Source organism: Mobula hypostoma, chromosome 10 (genome assembly GCF_963921235.1).
Source record: "Mobula hypostoma chromosome 10, sMobHyp1.1, whole genome shotgun sequence".
Classification (NCBI taxonomy): domain Eukaryota; kingdom Metazoa; phylum Chordata; class Chondrichthyes; order Myliobatiformes; family Myliobatidae; genus Mobula; species Mobula hypostoma.
The window spans coordinates 40287183-40310999 of NC_086106.1; the positions used below are offsets into that span (position 1 = coordinate 40287183).

The 23817-nt window shown below is 44.9% G+C and overlaps 1 protein-coding gene across 1 annotated transcript in view; it reads left to right on the forward strand.

The window, feature by feature from the left end:
* Nucleotides 1-8812: 8812 nt before the first annotated feature.
* The window catches only part of LOC134352858 (forkhead box protein A2-like), a 44534-nt gene continuing 29529 nt past the window's right edge, over nt 8813-23817 (forward strand). The window contains exon 1 of the mRNA XM_063060381.1: nt 8813-9209. Coding sequence (XP_062916451.1) covers nt 9138-9209 — 72 coding nt within the window. The 5' untranslated portion in view covers nt 8813-9137. The remainder of the gene's footprint in view (nt 9210-23817) is intronic.

Here is a 23817-nt window from a genome sequence, read left to right on the forward strand (position 1 = left end):
GTGTTGCATTGGATCCAGAATAATAATTAATTTGTTCTCCTTACACTTGTTTACAGGACTTGACATTAAACAATCTTGAACTTCTTGAATCAGTAGTTACTGGAGAGAATTCTTAGGGACAGAATTCATGAGCATTTGGAAACCCACGGCCCAATTAGGGAGAGCCAGCATGGCCTTGTGCATGGAAGGTCGTGCTTTACCAACTTCACTGAGTTTTTTGAAGAGGTGCCAAGGGTGATTGATGAAAGTAGAGTTGTGGATGTTGTCTACATGGATTTTAGTAAGGCATCTGACAAGGTCCCTCATGGGAGGCTCATCCAGAAGATGAAGATGCATGGGATCCACAGTGAATTGGCCGTTTGGATTCAGAACTGGCTTCCCATAGAAGACAGAGGGTACTGGTGGAAGGGACTTATTCTAGATTGAGGTCTATGGTTAGTGGTGTTCTGCAGGGATCTGTACTGGGACTCTGCTGTTTCTGATGTATACAAATGACCAGGATGAAAATGTAGATGGATGGATTAGTAAATTTGCAGATGATACGAAGATTGGCGGTGTTGTAGATGACTGACAAAGAATACAGCAGGTAAGATAAGTTACAGATATGGCAGAGAAATGTGGATGGAGTTTAACTCGGCCAAATGCGAAGTGTTGCAGTTTGATAGGGCAAGATCCTTAACAGTGTTGATGAGCAAGGGATCTTGGGGTCCAAGTTCTTAGCTCCCTGAAAGTGGCTACTAAGGTTGATAGGATTGTTAGGAAGGCTGTTATTAGTTGTGGCACTGAGTTCAGGAAACTATGTTGTGGTTTTATAAAACTCAAGTTAGGCCGCATCTGGACTGATGGTCACCCTATTACAGGAAGAGTGACGAGGCCTTAGAGAGACTGCCGGAGGACGCTGCCCAGAGTAGAGGACAGGTGCTATAAAAAGAGGGTGGACAGACTTGGGTTGTTTTCTCTGGAGCAGCAGAGGCTGAGGGGAGATCTGATAGAGGTTTATAAGATTATGAGAAGCGTAGAGAGAGTAGACTGACAATATCTTTTCCCAAAGGTTAAAATGTCTAATACCAGAGGGCATGCATTTAAGGTGAGAGGGGGCAATTTCAAAGGAAACCAGAGGGGAAAGTTTTTTACACAGGAAGTTTTTTACACTGGTCAATATCCTGCTGTATTCTTCACCAGTCATTTATGGCATCCGCAACACCACCAATCTTTACACAGAAAGTTGTGGATGCCTGGAATACGCTGCCTCGGGTGGTGGTTAAGAGACGTTTAAATAGGCCCATGTGAGGAGAATGGAAGGATATGGACATTGTGTAGGCAGAAGAGATTAGTTTAGCTGGCCATTTGATTACTAATTTAGTTGGTTCAGCACAACATTGTGGGCCGAAGGCCCTGTTCTATGTCCCATGGCTGTGTTCTATTACAGGGAGAATTATCATCTGAAGGCAGCAAAACCTGCTGGCATGTTCTGTACCATTGTCGCCAGCTCTGAATGGGGAACAGTGCCCATTAGGAGCTCTGAGTAGCTGCCTGTACCCTGGGCAAGGGCAAAGTCCACAACACCAGCAATGAATCACTCCACAAATAACTAAATACAGGCTCAAATAAAAGCTGAGTTGCCTGGCTTACCACCACTGCCAATTCCACTTCCGATCTTGTTAGCAGGTGTGAGCCAAACTTCTGTCAGCAGCCTCTTATGAAATAAAGCCTACCTGCTCCATAGAGTCTCTTCAGCCCAACAAATCCCTACGAATCATGAGCCGCATCTAAGCTAGTCCCATTTTGCCTGCATTTGGCTCAAATGCCCCTCAACATTTTTCATCCATGTACCCCATCCAAATGTCTTTTAAATTAATACACAAAATGGCTGCTGGAACTACAAACGTACATGAGGTTACTGGGGAATTCTGTTAGGGGTACTGGGAGATGTGGGTGGCTACTGGGGAATTCTGTTAGGGGTACTGGGAGATGAGAGTGGCCACTGGGGAATTCTGTTAGGGGTTCTGGGAGATGTGGGTGGCTACTGGGGAATTCTGTTAGGGATACTGGGAGATGAGAGTGGCTGAGCAGTGCTGGGGAGAGATTAGGGTCCTCACAGTGCAAACCAGTTAACACAATAGCTTTACAGCATCAGCAATCACTGAGCGTGTTTCGATTCCTGCTGTCACCTGTATGTTCTCCTCATATAACCATATAACAATTACAGCACGGAAACAGGCCATCTCGTCCCTTCTAGTCCATGCCGAACTCTTACTCTCACCTAGTCCCACCGACCTTCACTCAGCCCATAACCCTCCATTCCTTTCCTGTCCATATATCTGTCCAATTTAACTTTAAATGACAACATCGAACCTGCCTCAACCACTTCTGCTGGAAGCTCGTTCCACACAGCTACCACTCTCTCAGTAAAGAAGTTCCCCCTCATGTTACCCCTAAACTTTTGCCCTTTAACTCTCAACTCATGTCCTCTTGTTTGGATCTTCCCCATTCTCAATGGAAAAAGCCTATCCACGTCAACTCTATCTATCCCCCTCATAATTTTAAATATCTCTATCAAGTCCCCCTTCAACCTTCTACATTCCAAAGAATAAAGACCCAACTTGTTCAACCTTTCTCTGTAACTTAGGAGATGAAACCCAGGTAACATTCTAGTAAATCTTCTCTGTACTCTCTCAATTTTGTTAACATCTTTCCTATGATTCGGTGACCAGAACTATACACACTACTCCAAATTCGGCTTTACCAATGCCTTGCACGATTTCAACATTACATCCCAACTCCTATACTCAATGCTCATTACTCAATATTTATGACTATGCGGATCTCCTCTGGCACTCCAGCTTCCTCCTACTTTCCAAAGACATGGGGTTAATGAGTTATGGGTATGTTATGTTGCCACTGGCACATTGCAAATCAATACTGTTTATAGATAAATAAAGCTAATCTTTCAATCATATTTCCAGTCACTTATCGGGGACTTTTTCCACTTTTAGTTCTCAGACTCACTGAAGTTGGCAACTTTTCAGACTCATAAACACAAGAGACACTGCAGATGCTAGAGATCCAGAGTAGGCTCTTGAACCAGAGCAACCTCTAGAGATGTTAGGCTAATTTAAATCTTGGACCAAAATTAAATGGACAAGATAGGAAAAGTTCTGTGGGATATTGAAAGTAGAGACAGAAAAGTCAAAATTAAAAAACTGGGATGAGCATAGAATAAATGGTTGTCAGTTTGCATAGATTTAGTGAGCTGAGGGGTTTTGTGTATCTCTATGTGAGTGATGGTTAGGAGACAACTAAGAAGCTATATATATTCTTTTTTTCTTTCTTTTTTCTCCCTCTGTCCCTCTCACTATACTCCCTGCCCATCCTCTGGGCTTCACCCCTCCCCCTTTCTTTCTCCCTAGGCCTCCCATCCCATTATCCTCTCATATCCCTTTTGCCAATCAACTCTCCAGCTCTTGGCTCCATCCCTCCCCCTCCTGTCTTCTCCTATCATTTTGGATCTCCCCCGCCCTCGCCCACTTTCAAATCTCTTACCAGCTCTTCTTTCAGTTAGTCCTGACGAAGGGTCTCAGCCCAAAACGTCAACTGTACCTCTTCCTATAGATGCTGCCTGGCCTGCTGCATTCACCAGCAACTTTTATGTGTGTTGCTAAGGAGCTATGCAAAAAGTTCTTTTTGTAAAATCTTAACAGGTGCAACCACTGGGAGCTAAGGATGAATATGTATTGTAAAACAGAAGATGTATTCTAAAATGCTGAGGGTGATCACCCTAGGCCTAATTTCTATCTCATTAATTTCTGAAAAGAAAGGTAAATTGGTCTCCTCTATGGATAAGAACAATTCCACAGCTGACAATACTGTGTGACCAGGCATTCCAATGACTCCAGAGATACTGGAATATTATTCGGCCTCAAGGATCCTTTCACATGGGAAAGGGACAGAGAAGCCATTAAAGGTGGAGGTACATGGAAGTCCAAACTCTGTCTCAACAGCTGCGGTGATCAAATGCCTAATCTTAGTACCAAATTGGTAAATGTAACTTGAGCGAATTCCTCCTGATCCCGGTGTAAGACCCAAGCTTCAATAATAATATTAATCTTTAATCAATAAGCTTCAAGACTTTGGCCTCAACACCTCCCTTGTGCAACTGGATCCTCGATTTCCTCACTTGCAGACCACAGTCAGTTCAGATTGGTAACAACATCTCCTCCACAATCTCCATCAGCAGAGATTCACCATAAAGATGTGTGCTTAGTCCCCCGCTCTACTCACTTTACACTTATCACTCTGTGGCTACGCACAGCTACAATGCCCATATCTAAGTTTGCTGATGACACCAGTGTACTTGTCTGAATCAAAGGTGGTGATGAACCAGCACATAGGAGGGAGATCGAAAATCTGGCTGAGTAGTACCACAACACCAACCTCTTACTCAATGTTAGCAAGACCAAGGACATGATTATTGACTTTAAGAGGGAGAAACTGGAGGTCTATGAGCCAATCCTCAACAGCGGATCAGAGGTGGAGAGGATCAGCAACTTCAAATTCCTCAGTGTTATCATTTCAGAGGATCTGTCCTGAGACCTGCACGTAAATGCCGTTATGAAGAAAGCGTGGCCGTGCGGTAAAAGTTCCCTAAAAGTTTGCAAAGATTCGGCATGTCATCTAAGATTTTGACAAACTTCTATAGATGTGCAATGGAGAGTATATTGACTGGTTGCATCACAGCCTGATATGGAAACACCAATGCCCTTGTACAGGAAAGCCTACAAAAAATAGTGAGTCAGGGGTAAAGCCCTCCCAACCATTGAGCACATCTACACAGTGCGCTGTTGCAGGAAAGCAGCATCCATCACCAAGGACCTCCAACATCTTTCAGGAAGAAGCTACAGGACCTTCAGGACCCACAACACCAGGTTCAAGAAAGGTTATTACAACCTCAACCATCTGGCTCTTGAACCAGAGGGGATAACTTCACTCGCTCTCAGGTGTTGATCAGGCTTGAAGGCAGTAATTGTTTCTGAGTCTAGTGGTCTGGTGCATTTGATGAATGTACTGGTATCACTGTTTGGTATGGAGGGGCCACTGCACAGGATCAGAAAAATCTGCAGAAAGTTGTAAACTCAGCCAGCTCCATCATGGGCACTGATCTCCCTAGCATCCAGGACACCTTCAAAAGGTGATGCCTGAGGAAGGCGGTGTTCATCATTAAGGACACGTTCTCTTCTCTCTACCATCAGGGAGGAGGTACAGAAGCTGGAAGACACACACTCAATGTTTCAGGAACAGTTCTTTCCTCTCTGCCATCAGATTTCTGAACAGACAATGAACCCATGAACACTACCTTACCAATTTTCACTCTCTGTTTTTGCAGTGCTTGCTTAATTTTATACATATCTACTGAATATATATATATATATATATATATCTTATTGTACTTTTTAGATTTTAAAAAATTATTATGTATTGCACTGTACTGCTGCAAAACAACAAATTTCATAATACATGTCAGTGATATTAAACCTGATTCTGAGTCTACACGGGGGGGATCTTGAGGTCGAAGTCCAAAGCTCCCTGGAAGTGGTATGACAAGTAGGTGGTAGAGAGGCATATGGTTGGGGCATTGAGTATAAGAACTAGGAACTTAAACTGCCCCTTTATAGAGCTTTGACTAGGTTGCACTTGGAATATTGTGTGCAGTTCTGGATAGTGCATTTGGGAAGGAAGTGGAGGCTTTGGAAAAGGTGCAGAAGAGGTTTATCCTGAAGCTGCCTGGATTAGAGACTAGGGAGAGGAGAGGTTGGACTGACAGAATTGTTTTCTCTGGGGTGTCAGAGGCTGAGGGGAGACCTGATGGAAGTTTATAAAATTATGAGAGGCACGGATAGTTAGCCTTTTCCCCAGGGTACTAAACTACAAAAACTAAACTACTTTAGTCAAATACCAAAGGGTAAATCTTTGAGGTGGGGGGGGGGGTTTAAAGGATTTGGGTGCAGCGGTTTTAACACAGACAGTGTTAGGTGCCTGGAACATGCTGATTGGTAGAAGCAAATATAGTGTTTTAAAGAGACACACGCAGGCAGATGGGAATAGTTTCAATGGCACAGACACGGTGGGTTGAGGAGCTTGTTCTGTGCTATGTTCATACATTCTACCACTAGAGTTCTCACGCTTTGCACATCATAACACCATAGACATAGGAGCAGAATTAGGCCATTCAGCCCATTGAGTCTGTTCCATCATTCTGTCATGGCTGATTTATTATCCTTCTCAACCCCATTCTCCTACCTTCTCCCTGTAACCTTTGATGTCCTGATGAATCAAGGACCTTCAACCTCCACTTTCAATATCCCAAATTACTTGGCCTCCATAAAGTCCACAGGTTCACCATTCCCTGACTAAGGAAATTCCACCTCATCTCTGCTTTAAAGGGAACATCCTTCTATTCTGAGGCTGGGCCCTCTGGGGCTAGACCTGCCCACTAAAATAAACATCCTCCCCACATCCACTCTATGTTGGCCTTTCAATATTCGGTAGGTTTCAATAAGATCCCCCTCATTCTCCTAAACTCCAGTGAGTCCAGGCCCAGAGCAATCAAAAGCTCTTCAAATGTTAACCCTTTCATTCCCAGAATCATTCTGGTAACTTCCTCTGGACCCTCTCCGATGCCAGCACAGCCATTTTTCTTAGATAAGAGGACCCAATCTGCTCACAATACTCCAAGTGCAGTCAATAGACAATAGGTGCAGGAGTAGGCCATTTGGCCCATCGAGCCAGCACCGCCATTCATTGTGATCATGGCTGATCATCCACAATCAGTACCCTGTTCCTGCCTTCTCCCCATATCCCTTGACTCTGCTATCTTTAAAAGCTCTATTTAACTCTTTCTTGAAAGCATCCAGAGAATTGGCCTCCACTGCCTTCTGAGGCAGAGCATTCCACAGAGCCACAACTCTCAGGGTGAAAAAGTTTTTCCTCAACTCCGTTCTAAATGGTCTACCCCTTATTCTTAAACTGTGGCCTCTGGTTCTGGACTCTCCAACATCGAGAACATGTTTCCTGCCTCTAGCGTGTCCAATCCCTTAATAATCTTATATGTTTCAATCAGATCCCTCTCATCCTTCTAAATTCCAGTGTATACAAGCCCAGTTGCTCCAATCTTTTGACATATGACAGTCCCGCCATCCTGGGAATTAACCTCGTGAACCTACACTGCACTCCCTCAATAGCAAGAATGTTTTTCCTCAAATTTGGAGACCAAAACTGCACACAGTACTCCAGGTGGGGTCTCACCAGGGCCTTGTACAACTGCAGAAGGGCCTCTTTGCTCATATACTCAACTCCCCTTGTTATGAAGGCCAACATGCCATTAGCTTTCTTCACTGCCTGCTGTACCTGCATGCTTACTTTCAGTGACTGATGAACAAGGACACCTAGATCTCGTTGTACTTCCCCTTTTCCTAACTTGACACCATTCAGATAGTAATCTACCTTCCTGTTCTTGCCACCAAAGTGGATAACCTCACATTTATCCACATTAACCTGCATCTGCCATGCATCTGCCCACTCACCCAGCCTGTCCAAGTCACCCTGCATTCTCACAACCTCCTCCTCACATTTCACACTGCCACCCAGCTTTGTGTCATCTGCAAATTTGCTATTGTTACTTTTAATCCCTTCATCTAAATCATTATGTATATTGTAAATAGCTACGGTCCCAGCACCGAGCCTTGCGGTACCCCACTAGTCACCGCCTGCCATTCTGAAAATGACCCGTTAATCCCCACTCTTTGTTTCCTGTCTGCCAACCAATTTTCTATCCATGTCAGTACCCTACCCCCAATACCATGCGCTCTAATTTTGCCCGATGACTTATAAAGCCTCAGCTAGACATCCTTGCTTTTACATTCCAGTCCTCTGGAAATGAATGCTAACGTTGCATTTGCCTTCCTCACCACAGACTCAAGCTGCAAGTTAACCTTTAGGAAATCTTGCACGAGGACTCTCAAGTCCCTTTGCATCTCTGAGTTTTTGAATTTTCTCCCCGTTTTTTGATACCTTCTACCAAGTGCCAACACTATTTCCCAGCAGCCTCCTTGTACTTTCTCCCGGTCTGCCTCAGTCCTATAGTCACAATCACTATAATCATTCACACAGTTTGTATGCCTTTGTTGCACACTCGCAGTTTACATATAACCCATTCCCTAACTGTACGCCCGCACTTCGCACATTCACAATGTACACGCTTGCAATGTACAGTATACATTCACTATCTACTCACTAGCCCTTTGCACACTCACGGGGGCTGTAGGCTCGGAAGCGGGGTGGGCGGGGAAAATACTGGCCGTAATGCAACCAGTGGAGAGGATATTGAAAGCCCCCGCGGCTGGGTAGGGGCAAGGAGGTATTCCGCGAAGCACATGTAAGCATTTATGGAGAGAAACGATGGAAAAGTTTGAAAGGAGGGCAAAGGACAACAGGAGGAAATTCAGTGCATGTTTTAAACGGTTAAATGCACTGCAAGGTTTTCTATAAAGCTTCCAGGTAGCACATTGACCATGCTAGACCGGAAAACATTCCCTGTCTGTGTTTGTTGTCTCTGGATGAGCGGAGGCTGCAATTCTGTCGTCCGGCGCCTGAGGGCGCAGCGAGCGCCCACTTGTCTACTCCCCAACCCAGTTCATCCACACTGGCCACACACCTCAAAGGCATCAGTTAATCAGTAACTCCCCCCCCCCCACACACACACCCTACAGTCGCACACTTGTAGCTCAGAGCTTCCAGTCCCTGAGAGAGAGGGATCTGCAGACAGGTACAGCTGCCGTGCGAAGGTGAGAAAGTTCTCTGGTCTGCACCCGCATTTCTGGACAACTCTGAAACTTTTGGACGGGTGCATCCACCGGGTGAGGTTTTGGAATCTGGAACCGGAGCCTTTGGAAGCGGACTACCCCGCAATATATACCCCACCCAGTCCCTGAGACCCCGCTTCATCGCTGCCGAAGGGACCTGGATCTCAAGGTGTCTCCCACATTCCCGAGACTTAGGCACTGGAATACAATTTGGAGCCTGAAGATCATTTGCAACGTTCCCTCTTCCTGCTTTGGTCGTATTTTTGTTAAGGAAGCGATATGTTGGGATCTGTGAAAATGGAATCACACGAAATTCCCGAGTGGACCAGTTTATATTCAGACCCCGGTGAGGTCAGTATAACGCACAACACCTCTTACAGACAACTGACTACTTTTGCTAAATGATCTATTCCCATGTAAAGTCTGTCTAGGACACGGAATCTGAGACGAACCGGGTTGTTAGATCTCTGTTCCAGAAAGAGATTGTTGTCAGTGTGGGGTCTCAGGTTAAGGCCTCATCAGCTCTAGTCTGTGCGCTCTCTGGGCTGTAGCCGGTCCAGTGAAGATGGAATTTGGGATTGAAAATGGGATCAAAGCAACGAGCGCGCAAGTAAAGTTCTCGTGTGCCAGGTTCACTGTGATTTCAGCCGCGTACGGCAGTCGCCTCACCCACTGAACTCGATTGTTTCACTTTCAGGGATTGGCGCTGGTCGCAATGAAAATTCATTTGGGTACTGATTGGTTCATTGGTGGATGGATCTACTCGGTGTGGAGTGTGTGTACTCGGGTGCTGCTAGTTGACTACTACAGATGAGTCCTCATGAAGGGTCTCGGCCCGAATCGTCGACTGTTATTCCCCTCTACAGATGCTTCCTGACTTACTGAGTTCTTCCAGCATTGTGTGTGTGTGTGTGTGTGTGTGTGTGTAACTATAGCTGAACGCTGCTGTTTGACCATGTCAGCGCCCGGGCTTACTTTAAAGCCCCATAGTTTACATTGTTGTGTCCGCCACAAGGTGTGTGTGTCTGCGTTATAGTATCAACGTGATAAGCCTTTCACCATAATGGTTCCTGAGTGTAAGTTTGTGAGCCTCTGCTGCTGTAGCCCGTCCACGTCAAGGTTCAATGTGTTGTGCATTCAGAGATGCTGTTCTGCTCACCACTGTTACAACGCGTGATTATTTGAGTTACTGTCACCTTCCTGTCAGCTTGAAACAGTCGGGCAATTCTTCTTTGACCTCTGTCATTATAACAAGGTGTTTTGACCACCTCTCACTCCATTTTATATGTTTTCACAACACTCTCTGTAAACACTAGAGACTAGTGTGTGTGAAAATCCTAGGAGATCAGCAGTTTCTCAGATACTCAAACCTCCCTGTCTGGCACCAACAATCATTCCACCGTCAAAGTTACTTGGATCACATTTCTCCCCCCATTCTTATGTTTGAGTCTGCATGCTGTTATGCATGAGGTTGTTGCCGCACGATTGACTGATTAGATGTTTGCATTGATTAGCAGGTGTACCTAATAAAGTGCCCACTGAGTGTGATCTGTAATTAAGTGTTAATACAACCTACACATAAGCTAATGTGTCAGTGTGTGTGCCTGTAATCGTGTGTGTGTGAGTATGTGACCGTGCCTTGAATCAGTGTGTCAGTCAGCATACAGTCATCTGTGCATCAGCAAACTATCTGTTCATATTGCACTGTGTTGGGGGTCTACAACAGTTTCTTAGACTAAATTTACCTGTTCTGTATCTGTGGGAGGTGCACATACCAGTGTGTCTGTGACTATAGTAGTGTCAGTCTTTGTCTATTGTACAATAGCATTGATAATCATATCTATGGGAGCATGCCTATACCATTGTGAATTGGAATTGAACTCTGAACTCCGATGCCCTGGGTTTGATAGTGTGGTGTTAACCGTACCATGTGTGTGTATTATGGAGTGTAGTGTGTACAGTATTGCAATCAGTCAGTCTGCATCTATCAGATTATCACCATGTGGGAATTTATGCATTTATATTAAAGTGTCACTGCTAATGTCAGGTGCTGTCGTGTGTGTTCATGCCAGTTTCTGTGTGTATTGAGGCCAGTCTCGTCACCACTGCCAGTCACTCTGCTTGCTGCTCATTACTGGACAATGCGTTGCCTTCAATACGTTAGTGTGCATGTTCCATTTTCATATTAATGCCTCACTCGATATCTGTGTGCAGTGTGTGCTTTATGCCATCCCCCTGCCTAGTATCTGAGATAAACTGGATTTTTTACAAACGTATCATTATATTTGACACGGGACTACGCATCAAATCACAAGATTGTCAACCTCCAGCCCTGTAGCACTGGCCAGTTCTACACCTGCCTTAACAGTAACAAGAATAATAACTTTATTTACAGGGGCACTTTTCATACAGACAATCTCATTCAAAGTGTATTACAATGTGATAAAAGTACAAACACTAAAATAAATTAAAAAATAAAAATAAATCTGAAAATAAAAGGCAAAAATATGTTAGTTAAAAACAAGGTTAAATAAATCAGTTTTGAGCTGGCATTTAAAAGTGTCAACTGAGTCTGCATCTCTTATAGATTTAGGTATTGAATTTCACAGTTTAGGAGTGTCTTTCAAAAAATCTGATCTGCTATTTATCTTTTGAGGAAGTTGTTTAAATTTAAGGGACCAGTAGAAGAAGGCCTGTTCACCCTAAGCACAATGTAGTGTATAACGGCCATGCAAGTGACACGGCTAATGATAGTTAGAGACAGTTTGGCAATTAAATGGCATAGTGCCCCAATTAAAGAAAGGGAATCCTGGCTAGTTTCTCAATTACTTTTTGTTCCTTAAGAGCTGTCCCAAATAAGCGGTTGCCCCAATTAACCAGAACCCACTTTTATGTTTCCATCACTATCTCATTGTGAGTGTATTTCGACTGAAGTGTTATGTGTCTGTGTGCGAGTATTTGTGTTTATCCCAATGTGTGTATATATGTGAGTGTGCCAGATGTGTGTGAGAGTTTTTGTGTTTATATCAATGTTATCCTGTTTGATGATGTGTTTTTTTTCCCGCTGTGTGTATCAACAGTGTGTTCCTGTGTCTCATCATCAGGGCATCAGTGTGTTTATTACGATATGTTTCTGTACAGGGTCCATTTTACTGTGTGTTTGTATCTTCATATCACTGTACTATTTGTGTATCGCCATGCCAACCCTCTCCCTGCTTTCCATTTGTGTTTCTCCGCGTCAACATTCAGTCCAGCAATGGTCAGAGCCTGAACCAGACTTTTCAAGTACCATTGCATTGACCCCGAGCCCATCTTAGACCTTCTGTACCTGCATCTGCCTACCCACTGACACACTCACCCATCCTTCCCGACAGCCACCTTCATCACCAGTCCATTGTGACCCTTGTTCAGCTCCCAGCCTGAGTCTTTCTACCCACATTGACTCCCAGTTTAGCAGAGTCTTGATTCTAAAATTTTCATACTTTTTTCTGAAACCTCTCCTTGGCTTACAGAGATAGACAGAAACAAGCCCTGTTCCCAGCTTCCCCATGCCAACCAATGTGGCTTTCTAAGGTAACCCATCTCTCTGCATTTAAAGGTCTTAAGTCAAAGTAAAATTTATGATCAAAGTACATATATGTCATTGAGGTTCATTTTCTTGCAAGCATTTACAGGAAAATAAATACAATAGAATTTATGAAAAATAACTATACGTAAACAAAGACTGACAAGCAATCAATATGCCAAAGAAGACAACGTGCACAAATCAAACATAGAAAGAAATAAATGACACGGTGATTGTGAGTTGTAGAGTGCTTGAAAGTGAGTCCACAGGTTGTGAAATCAGTTCAGCGTCAAGAAGAACAAGCTTATCCACACTGGATCAGGAGCCTGCTCTCGAAGCAGGCAAGTGAAAACAAAGGCTCCTGTGCCTCCTGTGAGAAGAGAGCGTGGCCTGGGTGGTGGGGACTGTCGACGATGGACGCTGCTTTCGTGTAGTGGTGCTCAATGGTGGGGAGGATTTGTCTGTGATGGATTGGGCTGTATCCGTCACTTTCTGTCGGCAATATACCTCTAAGCCTTTCCTATCTGTGCAGCTATCCGGATGTCTTTTCAACATTGTGGTGCACTTGCCTTCACCACTTCATCTGGAGACACAGTCCATATACACACCACGCTCCAGGTGAGAGAGAATGCCCCTCATCCTTTCCCTCCCACCGTAAACCTCTGCCCTCTACCCTGAGAGGTACCCATGCCTACTGAACTGCTAAATCCAGAAATGAATACTTCCTTTATTTATTGAGATACAGTGTGGAATAGTCCCTTGTAACCCGTTGCACCACACTGCCTGGCAATCTTCCGGTTTAGCCCTAGCCTAATGACCAATTAACCGACTAATCAGTACATGTGTGCACTGTGGCAGGAAACCTGAGTCCGGAGGAAACGCAGGTGGTCACAGGGACAACGTACAGACTCCTGACAGGCACTGGTGGGAATTGAACCCGGTCCATCTGTACTAAGCACTATGCTACTGTGCTACCCCATATCAATGCCGCTGGCCGTCATGCCCTCTACCCCTCTATATCTTCTGTTCTACTTAACTTTACCCCCTGGGCATGAGCGGTTGGAGTCGACCACGGATATTTGCATGCCAGCTGTCTACTTTGTATACTCCAGCCAGGGCAGTACGACATGGAGAGTAATGCAGCAGGTCCCCTCTCCACACAGCCAGGGCAGTACGACATGGAGAGTAATGCCCAGGTCCCCTCTCCACACAGCCAGGGCAGTACGACATGGAGAGTAATGCAGCAGGTCCCCTCTCCACACAGCCAGGGCAGTACGACAGGGAGAGTAATGCAGCAGGTCCCCTCTCCACACAGCCAGGGCAGTACGACATGGAGAGTAATGCAGCAGGTCCCCTCTCCACACAGCCACACAATTTGATATACTGTACGCTCTCTCACTCCCTAATAGAGGGAGAAAGAAGCATCCCCTTTCACAGTGAGAGATGAGACATAGCGAAACGAGTAACTGAGTTGCCAACCATGCCTTGATGAGCCCCAGTTGCTCAAAACAATTGGTTTGAAGGCACCAGCGAGCCGCCTTTGTCGTGTCAATGGAAACAGTTCTGCTGGGCTTAGTAGCAGAGCCACAGGTGAAGGCAGGAGCTGGACTTGGTTGTCTGAGGCTATTTGAGATGCAGGCCATTGGGAGCATTTAATACCTAGTGGGAGCTCGTCCCTGTTATCACCCCCCGCCCCCATGAGAACCTTAAGGCCCTTGGGCAAACCTTTGATTATTTCATTCTCTCTCCTGCTGCTGAATGAAAGTCTTGTTTAATGTCACTCTTGCCAAGAACCTGACGATACTTTGTCACAGAAGAGATGCTATAAAAATGTAAGTTATTGCTTGTCTGTTCAAAGTAGTATGTTGTTGTGTAAAGGAGATTATCAGTGGAATATCATTGTGTATGTTTGATGTTCAGGAATATATAATAGGAGGTTCCTCTGTGTAGACATTTCATTGTGATCAGGTGAGTGGTATGTGTCACTGTGCACGTCTGTATCCTGGGTCACCTTTCGTGCATAATTGTATCATCTGTTCTTCTTTGCAGCAGTGTGGTAGTGTGTCTGTTTACAGCACGTGTGTTCATGTGTGTTTGTGTGAACACATGTGTGCATGCATCATGCATGTTTTAGACGTTGCATTTAAATCATTGTGCAATGTTACAACATTATATCAGTGTCAGTTCCACCGATCAATCTCAGTGTCACCTTATCCTTTTGCAGTTGTGTGTTTGCACAAGTGCATTTGAGTTTGTATTTAAATTAGGGACTTATGCTTACATATTAAAGTCACTTCTCAGTTTATATTAGTGTCAGTTTGGGTCTTTGCTTCAGTAGTCATTAGGTTGTTTGACTGTCACTGTGTCAATCTTTAATAGCACACGTAAAGGCCATTTGGTCCATCCAGTCTGTGTCCCATTAGCATAAATCCCCCCTCCTTGTTTCCCTGTAAACCTACAATTTACTTTCTCTCTCTCTCACACACACAAACACACGCAGAAACACACATTCACACACATACACTCACACCCAGACACAGACATACAGACAGACCCACACTCACACAAATCCACTCACATACAGACACACACTCACATGCACACAGACACAGACATACAGACTGACACATACTCACACAGACACACACTCACACACAGACACAGACACACACACATACACACAGACACACACACACACACTCACAGACAGACACACAGATACACAGAGGGGAATCATGGTTGGGAAAAGAGGAAGGGAGAGGGGAGGGAGCAGGAAGCACCAGAGAGACATTCTGTAAAGATCAATAAACCATTTGTTTACCTGGGCACCTATCTGGCCCTCCACCCTTGGCACTCCTTCTCTGCCACCCGTCCCACACCCTCCACGACACTCCATCCATGCCATTCCCAACATTCTTTGCTCCTGCCAGATTTGCAAGCTTGCTGTCTGCTCCACATTAACAAATACAGTATTGTGCAGAAGTCTTAGGCACCCTGCCTATATGCTGTATATGTAGGTCAGTATATTCTCAGAAATGCAACCCTATCAGAGGGAGTTGGGGTTGTAAAGAGAGTTTTTGGCACACTGGTGTTCATAAACAAGAGCATTGGGTAAAGGAGTTGGGATTTTATGTTAAAGTTGTATAAGACGTAGGTGAGGCTTGAATTAGTTAGAATTGGAATTTAATTTCTTACATCCTCCTCACAACATGAGGGAATAAAAAACTTATGTTGTATTTCTGTCGCTATGTACAAGCAGTAAGGAAGGGAGCAGTGGGGGTGGGAGGAGGTGGGATATTGTCCAGACACTAAACTTTGTGTACATCAATGTACAGTCAGATACACAGACAAATGTACAGTCAGATCGATGTACAGTCAGACGCACAGTCAGATTGATGTACAGTCAGAATCACAATCAGATCAATGTACAGTCAGATCATTGTACAGTCAGAAACACAATCAGATCGATGTACAGTCAGATACACAGTCAGAACAATGTACAGCCAGATACACATATCAATGTACAGTCAGATCATTGTACAGTCAGATACACAATCAGATCACTGTACAGTCAGATACACAATCAAGTCGATGTACAGTCAGATACACAGTCAGATACACAACCAGATCAATGTACAGCCAGATATGCAATCAGATCACTGTACAGTCAGATACACAATCAAATCGATGTACAGTCAGGTACACAGTCAGATCAATGTGCACTCAGATTCATAATCAGATCAATGTGTATTGATAAATCTGATGGCCTGGTGAAAGAAGCAGTCCTGAAGCCTGTTGGTCCTGGACTTAATGATGCGGTACCGTTTGTCAGATGGAAGCAGCTGAAACATGTTGTTTTTGGAGCGGCCGGAGTCCCTGATGATCCTTCAGGCCCTGTTTACAGAGGTGCTGCTGTAACTCTCCCAAACAGAGGGAAGTTCACATCCAGAGAAGTGCTGGGCTGTCTGCACCGTCCTGCCGCGCCCTGCCATTGTGGGTAGTATGGCTCCCGTACCAGGTTGTGACTCCGCCAGTCAGGCTGAATTTGGAGTGTTGTGTGCAGTTCTGGTCACCTACATAGCAGAAAGATGTAAATAAAACTGAAAGAGTGTGGAGTTGTTCACAAGGATGTTGCCAGGTCTGGAGAACCTGAGTTATAGGGAAAGGTTGAATAGGTTAGGACTCATTCACCAGAACGAAGAAGATTGAGGGGAGATTTGATAGCGGTATACAAAATTGTGAGGGGTAGAGATACAGTAAATGAGGTTGGGTGAGAGGTGAACTAGAGGTCATGGGTTAAGGGTGAAAGGTGAAATATGTAAGGAGAACCTGAGGGTGGTGAGAGTGAGTAACGAGCTGGCAGTGGAAGAGGTGGATACAGGTTTGAAAAGTTTGAATAGGTACATGGATAGTAAGGCTTATGGAGGGCTATGGTTTAGGTGCAGGTTGATGGGAGTAGGCAGAATAATAGTATGGACTAGAATGGGCCAAAGGACCTGTTTCTATGCTGTACCATTCTATGACTAAGATATAGTGGACTGACTCATAAGTCCCAGCCTCGGTATTCATCATACTGAATGCTGCTGCCTGATACTCTTTTCAGAGTAACACACACAAAATGCTGGAGGAACTCAATGGGCCAGGCAGCATCTATGCACGGGAATGAACAGTCACCTTTTCAGAGGGTGGCTTCAGAGCTGGGAGCAGAGGGAGCTATTGGAGCCCCCAGTGTGGATGTTGGGGGGTAGAACAGAGAACGGGTTGGGATTGGTAGTTTGGGAAAAGGGGGAATTAGATGGATTAGGCCTGGGCAGGTTCATTGGAAGAACTAGGGCACCATCATATCAGGATGCCCGAATTAGAGGTTAGCACAGGACTCGGGGTGGGGCATCGGTCGTTGGGAATTTCAGTGTGGGGCATTGGTTCTGCAGGACAACCTACTGTAAGTAATTCACTCAGAAAATCCATAGTGTGCTGGGTGTGTCTGATGACACACATCCACTGGAAAATGTGATCCAAGTTTGCCAGTAATTCCCAAGTAAGGAGTGACATCAGATCTTGCACCACTCCAGTGGAGATAACTCACATACTAAAGTGGCCAGTCACCACTGTGACACAAAGTGTCTCAGACACCCTTTGCAGTAAAATCATTTATCATCGGGTAAGGCAGAAAAATAGGGCAGAGAATTGAAATTATTGGTTTATGTCTTATATAATTTACATTTATGTGACTTACACTGTGAGTTCATATCTGAGTGTGCATAAATTGTCTGATTGTATAAGTTATAATCTGTTGATGAGAATGTTCATGTCAGTGGGTTATGTGGCAGGTTTATATCAGTATCAACTCTCAGGGTGTCCAAGTATTTATCATGGTGCAAGGACAGGAGTATGCACAGTCATCTTATCCACATCTCTTTATTATTGAAACTCTTTTAAAATAATTATATACACAATTACCATGCCAGCGCATTTACAATAGTGTGCCTTGTAAATATAGTTTCATACAAGAATATTGACATAGGAACAGAATTAGGCCATTCAGCCCATCGAGTCTGTTCCGCCATTCTACCGTGGCTGATTTATTATCCCTCTCAACCCCATTACCTGCCTTCTCCCCATGACATTTGACACCCTTACTAATCAAGAATCTATCGAGCTCCTCTATAAATAAACCCAATGACTTGGGCTCCACAACCATCTGCGGCAATAAATTCCACAGACTTTGGTTAAAGAAATTCCCCCTCATCTCTGTTCCAAAGGGACATCCTTCTATTCTGAGGATGTGCCCTCTGGATCTAGACTTCCGCACTGTAGGAAACATCCTCTCTGGTCCATCCATCTAGGCCTTTCAATATTCAATAGTTCTCAGTGAGATTTCCCCCATTCTTCTAATCTCCAGCAAGTACAGGCCCAGAGCCATCAAACACTCCTTGTGTGTTAACCCGTTCACTTCTCTGCACCCTCTCCAATGCCAGCACATCTTTTCTTGGTTAAGGGCCCAAAGCTGCTGACAATATTCCAAGTGGTCTGACCGAGGCCTGACAGACACAGCCTCAGCATCACATCCTCACTCGGTTTCCGGGAGATGTTTGCGACTAACGACTGCTGACTGCCCTCACCCTATACGTACTGTATGTCAGTATGCTCCCATCTCTGCTGATCTGCATAGCATTGTGTTTGTCCTACTGTGTCACTCATTTATACGTGTGTGTGTGTGTATGTCACTGAGTGTAAGTGTGTCTGTGTGTCACTGTGGGTGTGTGTGTGTCTCACTGTGTATCACTGGGTGTGTGTGTATGTCACTGTGGGTGTGAGTGTATGTGTGTCACTGTGTGTGTGTGTGTGTGTGGGGGGGGGGTGTGTGTGTGTGTGTGTATGTCACTGAGTGTAAGTGTGTCTGTGTGTCACTGTGGGTGTGTGTGTGTCTCACTGTGTATCACTGGGTGTGTGTGTATGTCACTGTGGGTGTGAGTGTATGTGTGTCACTGTGTGTGTGTGTGTGTGTGGGGGTGTGTGTGTGTGTGTGTGTGTATGTCACTGAGTGTAAGTGTGTCTGTGTGTCACTGTGGGTGTGTGTGTGTCTCACTGTGTATCACTGGGTGTGTGTGTATGTCACTGTGGGTGTGAGTGTATGTGTGTCACTGTGTGTGTGTGTGTGTGTGTGTGTGTGTGTGTGTGTATGTCACTGAGTGTAAGTGTGTCTGTGTGTCACTGTGGGTGTGTGTGTGTCTCACTGTGTATCACTGGGTGTGTGTGTATGTCACTGTGGGTGTGAGTGTATGTGTGTCACTGTATGTGGGTGTGTGTGTGTGTGTGTGTGTGTGGGGGTGTGTGGGGGTGTGTGTGTGTGTGTGTGGGGGGGTGTGTATACAGTAGTGTTTGCCTAGAGCCATGTGTCGGTGTGTGTTCGTATCACCATTCCCCTATGGAAGCCAGGAGCCCTCAGTTCTTGAGAGAGAAGCCTTAACGGTTGCCATCAACCGAAGATTGATCAACAATCTGCTGGTCCCCTGAATCCACCACCCAATTGATCCTAGAGGTGAGAGTAATATTTTAATACTTAGAGATGCAGCACGGCCCTTCGAGCCATGCCCAGCAACCCCGACCAACACAATTTAACCCTAATCTAATCGTGGGACAGTTTGTATGACTAATTGATCTACTTGGTACATATTTGGACTTTGAAAGGAAACCAGAGCACCCAGAGAAAACCCTTGCATTCCATTGGGAGGACATACAGACCCCTTGCAGACGACACTGGAACTGAATTCCGAACTCCGATATCTCGAGCTGTAATAGCGTGGCGCTTATCGCTAAATTACAGTGGCATGAGATCTTACTTGAGGGGCATTCCTGGGTGTAGAGTGAGCTCTATGAATGTGCAGAAGAGCACTGAAGCACTTGTGTTTTGAGAAAACAATGACATAGAACATAGAATATAGAATAGTACAGCACAGTACAGGCCCTTCGGCCCACAATGTTTTGCCGACCCTCAAACCCTGCCTCCCATATAACCCTCCACCTTAAATTCCTCCATATACCTGTCTAGTAGTCTCTTAAACTTCACTAGTGTATCTGCCTCCACCACTGACTCAGGCAGTGCATTCCACGCACCAACCACTCTGAGTAAAAACCCTTCCTTTAATATCCCCCTTGAACTTCCCACCCCTTATCTTAAAGCCATGTCCTCTTGTATTGAGCAGTGATGCCCTGGGGAAGAGGCGCTGGCTATCCATTCTATCTATTCCTCTTATTAACTTGTACATCTCTATCATGTCTCCTCTCATCCTCCTCCTCTCCAAAGAGTAAAGCCCTAGCTCCCTTAATCTCTGATCATAATGCATACTCTCTAAACCAGGCAGCATCCTGGTAAATCTCCTCTGTACCCTTTCCAATGCTTCCACATCCTTCCTATAGTGAGGTGACCAGAACTGGACACAGTACTCCAAATGTGGCCTAACCGGAGTTTTATAGAGCTGCATCATTACCTCGTGACTCTTAAACTCTATCCCTCGACTTATGAAAGCTAACACCCCATAAGCTTTCTTTACTGCCCCATCTACCTGTGAGGCAACCTTCAGGAATCTGTGGACATGTACTCCGAGATCCCTTTGCTCCTCCACACTACCAAGTATCCTGACATTTACTTTGTACTCTGCCTTGGAGTTTGTCTTTCCAAAGTGTACCACCTCACACTTCTCCGGGTTGAACTCCATCTGCCACTTCTCAGCCCACTTCTGCATCCTATCAATGTCTCTCTGCAAACTTCGACAATCCTCTGCACTATCTACAACACCACCAACCTTTGTGTCGTCTGCAAACTTGCCAACCCACCCTTCTACCCTCACATCCAGGTTGTTAATAAAAATCGCGAAAAGTAGAAGTCCCAGAACTGATCCTTGTGGGACACCACTAGTCACAACCCTCCAATCTGAATGTACTCCCTCCACCACCACCCTCTGCCTTCTGCAGGCAAGCCAATTCCGAATCCACCTGGCCAAACTTCCCTGGATCCCATGCCTTCTGACTTTCTGAATAAGCCTACCGTGTGGAACCTTGTCATATGCCTTACTAAAATCCATATAGATTACATCCACTACACTACCCTCATCTATATGCCTGGTCACCTCCTCAAAGAACTATCAGGCTTGTTAGACACGATCTGCCCTTCACAAAGCTATGCTGACTGTCCCTGATCAGACCATGATTCTCTAAATGCCCATAGATCCTATCTCTAAGAATCTTTTCCAACAGCTTTCCCACCACAGAGATAAGGCTCACTGGTTCTATAATTACCTGGACTATCCCTACTACCTTTTTTGAAAAAGGGGACAACATTCGCCTCCCTCCAATCCTCCGGTACCATTCACGTGGACAACAAGGACATAAAGATCCTAGCCAGAGGCTCTGCAATCTCTTTCCTCGCCTCATGGAGCAGCCTGGGGAATATTCCATCAGGCCCCGGGAACTTACCCGTCCTAAAGTATTTTAATAACTCCAGCACCTCCTCTCCATTAATATCAACATGCTTCAGAACATCAACCTCACTCATATTGTCCTCACCGTCATCAAGTTCCCTCTCATTAGTGAATACCAAAGAGAAGTATTCATTGAGGACCTCGCTGACTTCCACAGTCTCCAAGCACATCTTCTCACTTTTATCTCTAATCGGTCCTACCTTCACTCCTGCCATCCTTTTGTTCTTCACATAATTGAAGAATGCCTTAGGGTTTTCCTTTACCCTACTCACCAAGGCCTTCTCATGCCCCCTTCTTGCTCTTCTCAGCCCCTTCTTAAGCTCCTTTCTTGCTTCCCTATATTCCTCAATAGACCCATCTGATCCTTGCTTCCGAAACCTCATGTATGCTGCCTTCTTCCACCTGACTAGATTTTCCACCTCACTTGTCACCCATGGTTCCTTCACCCTACCATTCTTTATCTTCCTCACCGGGACAAATTTATCCCTAACATCCTGCAAGAGATCCCTAAACATCAACCACATGTCCATAGTACATTTCCCTGCAAAAACATCATCCCAATTCACACCCACAAGTTCAAGCCTTATAGCCTCATAATTTGCCCTTCCCCATTAAAAAATTTTCCTGTCCTCTCTGGTTTTATCCTTTTCCATGATAATGCTAAAGGCCAGGGAGCGGTGGTCACTGTCCCCCAGATGCTCACCCACTGAGAGATCTGTGACCTGACCCGGTTTGTTACCTAATACTAGATCTAGTATGGCCTTCCTCCTAGTTGGTCTGTCAACAGACTGTGACAGGAATCCATCCTGGACACACTTAACAAACTCTGCCCCATCTAACCTCTTGGAACTAATCAGGTGCCAGTCAATATTAGGGAAGTTAAAGTCACCCATGATAACAACCCTGTTATTTTTGCACCTTTCCAAAATCTGCCTCCTAATCTGCTCCTCAGTATCTCTGCTGCTACCAGGGGGCCTATAGAATACTCCCAATAGAGTAACTGCTCCCTTCCTGTTCCTCTGACCAGTAATGCCACCCTTCCTCCCCTTTTCCCCTCTCTCTGTCCCTTCTAAAGCACTGAAATCCAGAAATATTGAGAATCCATTCCTGCCCTGGTGCCAGCCAAATCTCTGTAATGGCCACTACATCATAATTCTATGTATGTAACCAAGCTCTCAGTTTATCACCTTTCTTCCTGATGCTTCTTGCATTGAGGTACACACACTTTACACCTTTACACCGTTTATTCTGCTTCTCTTTCCTCAAAGCCTCTCTATATGTTAGATCTGGCTTTACTCAATGCGCTTCTTTCACTGCTCTATCGCTCCAGATCCCATCCCCCTTGCAAATTAGTTTCAACCCTCCCGAACTATGCTATGACCCTAGAACACAACTATTAACTGACCAGTGACACAATTGACGCAAGTATTACCATTACTCTAATTAGCATTCAAGTTACGTTAATATTTTGACTAATTATTGCCAGTAGGGAACCATCTACACAGCTGTCTGTCAGGAGTTGGTACGTTCTCCATGGGTTTCCTGCAGGTCCTCTGCTTTCATCCCACATACTGTTGGGGTCAGGGTCAGTAAGTTGTGAGCGTGCTATGTTGGTGTCGGAACTGTGGCAACACTGCAGGCTGTTCCAGAACACCCTTGGTTTGTGTTGGTGTTTGACACAAAAGAGCGTATTTCATTCTGTTTCAATGCTTTAATGTACATGTGACAAAATACAGCTAATTTTAGCTTAGGTAGCTGGCAGTGTGTTGTGTGTAGGATGTGCATGATCTATGACGGTGGTTGTAGTGAGGTGTTATAACTGGGAAGTTTGGAAACTCTATGGGCTCGTCTCTCTTCCAAGAGGTTAGAACTAGTTCCTGTCATGGACTTGCTGAAGGTACTGGCATCCTTTATTCAAATCACTTGTTAAGGTACCCATTGGTCTGGGTCACTTCCTAATTCCTTCATTTGTTCCTTGCCAACATCTTTAGAGAGGAGCTTGGCTTGTCCTGTCAATTTCCCATGTAACGTAAATGGATTGGTAGCGTAATGGCTGGCATAGCACTATATAGCACCAGTGATTGCGGTTCAATTCCTGTCATGATCTTATGGCTTTTGTATGTCCTTTGCTTTCTTGCATCTTTTCATTCAAATTGCCACTTTCTCTCAAGTGGCTTTAAAAGATTAGAGTTATTTGTCACACGAAACAAATAGTTTTGCATCAAAAACTAACACATTTCAATAATGTGCTGGGGGCAGCCCAACATGACGTGCCCACAAATTATTAATCCATACTAACTGGTACATCTTTGAAATCTGGGAGGAAAACAGAGCTCCCTGAGGGAACGCACATGGTCACGGAGAGAGCATACAAACTCCTCAGAGGTAGCTGGTGAATTGAACTCCGGTCGTT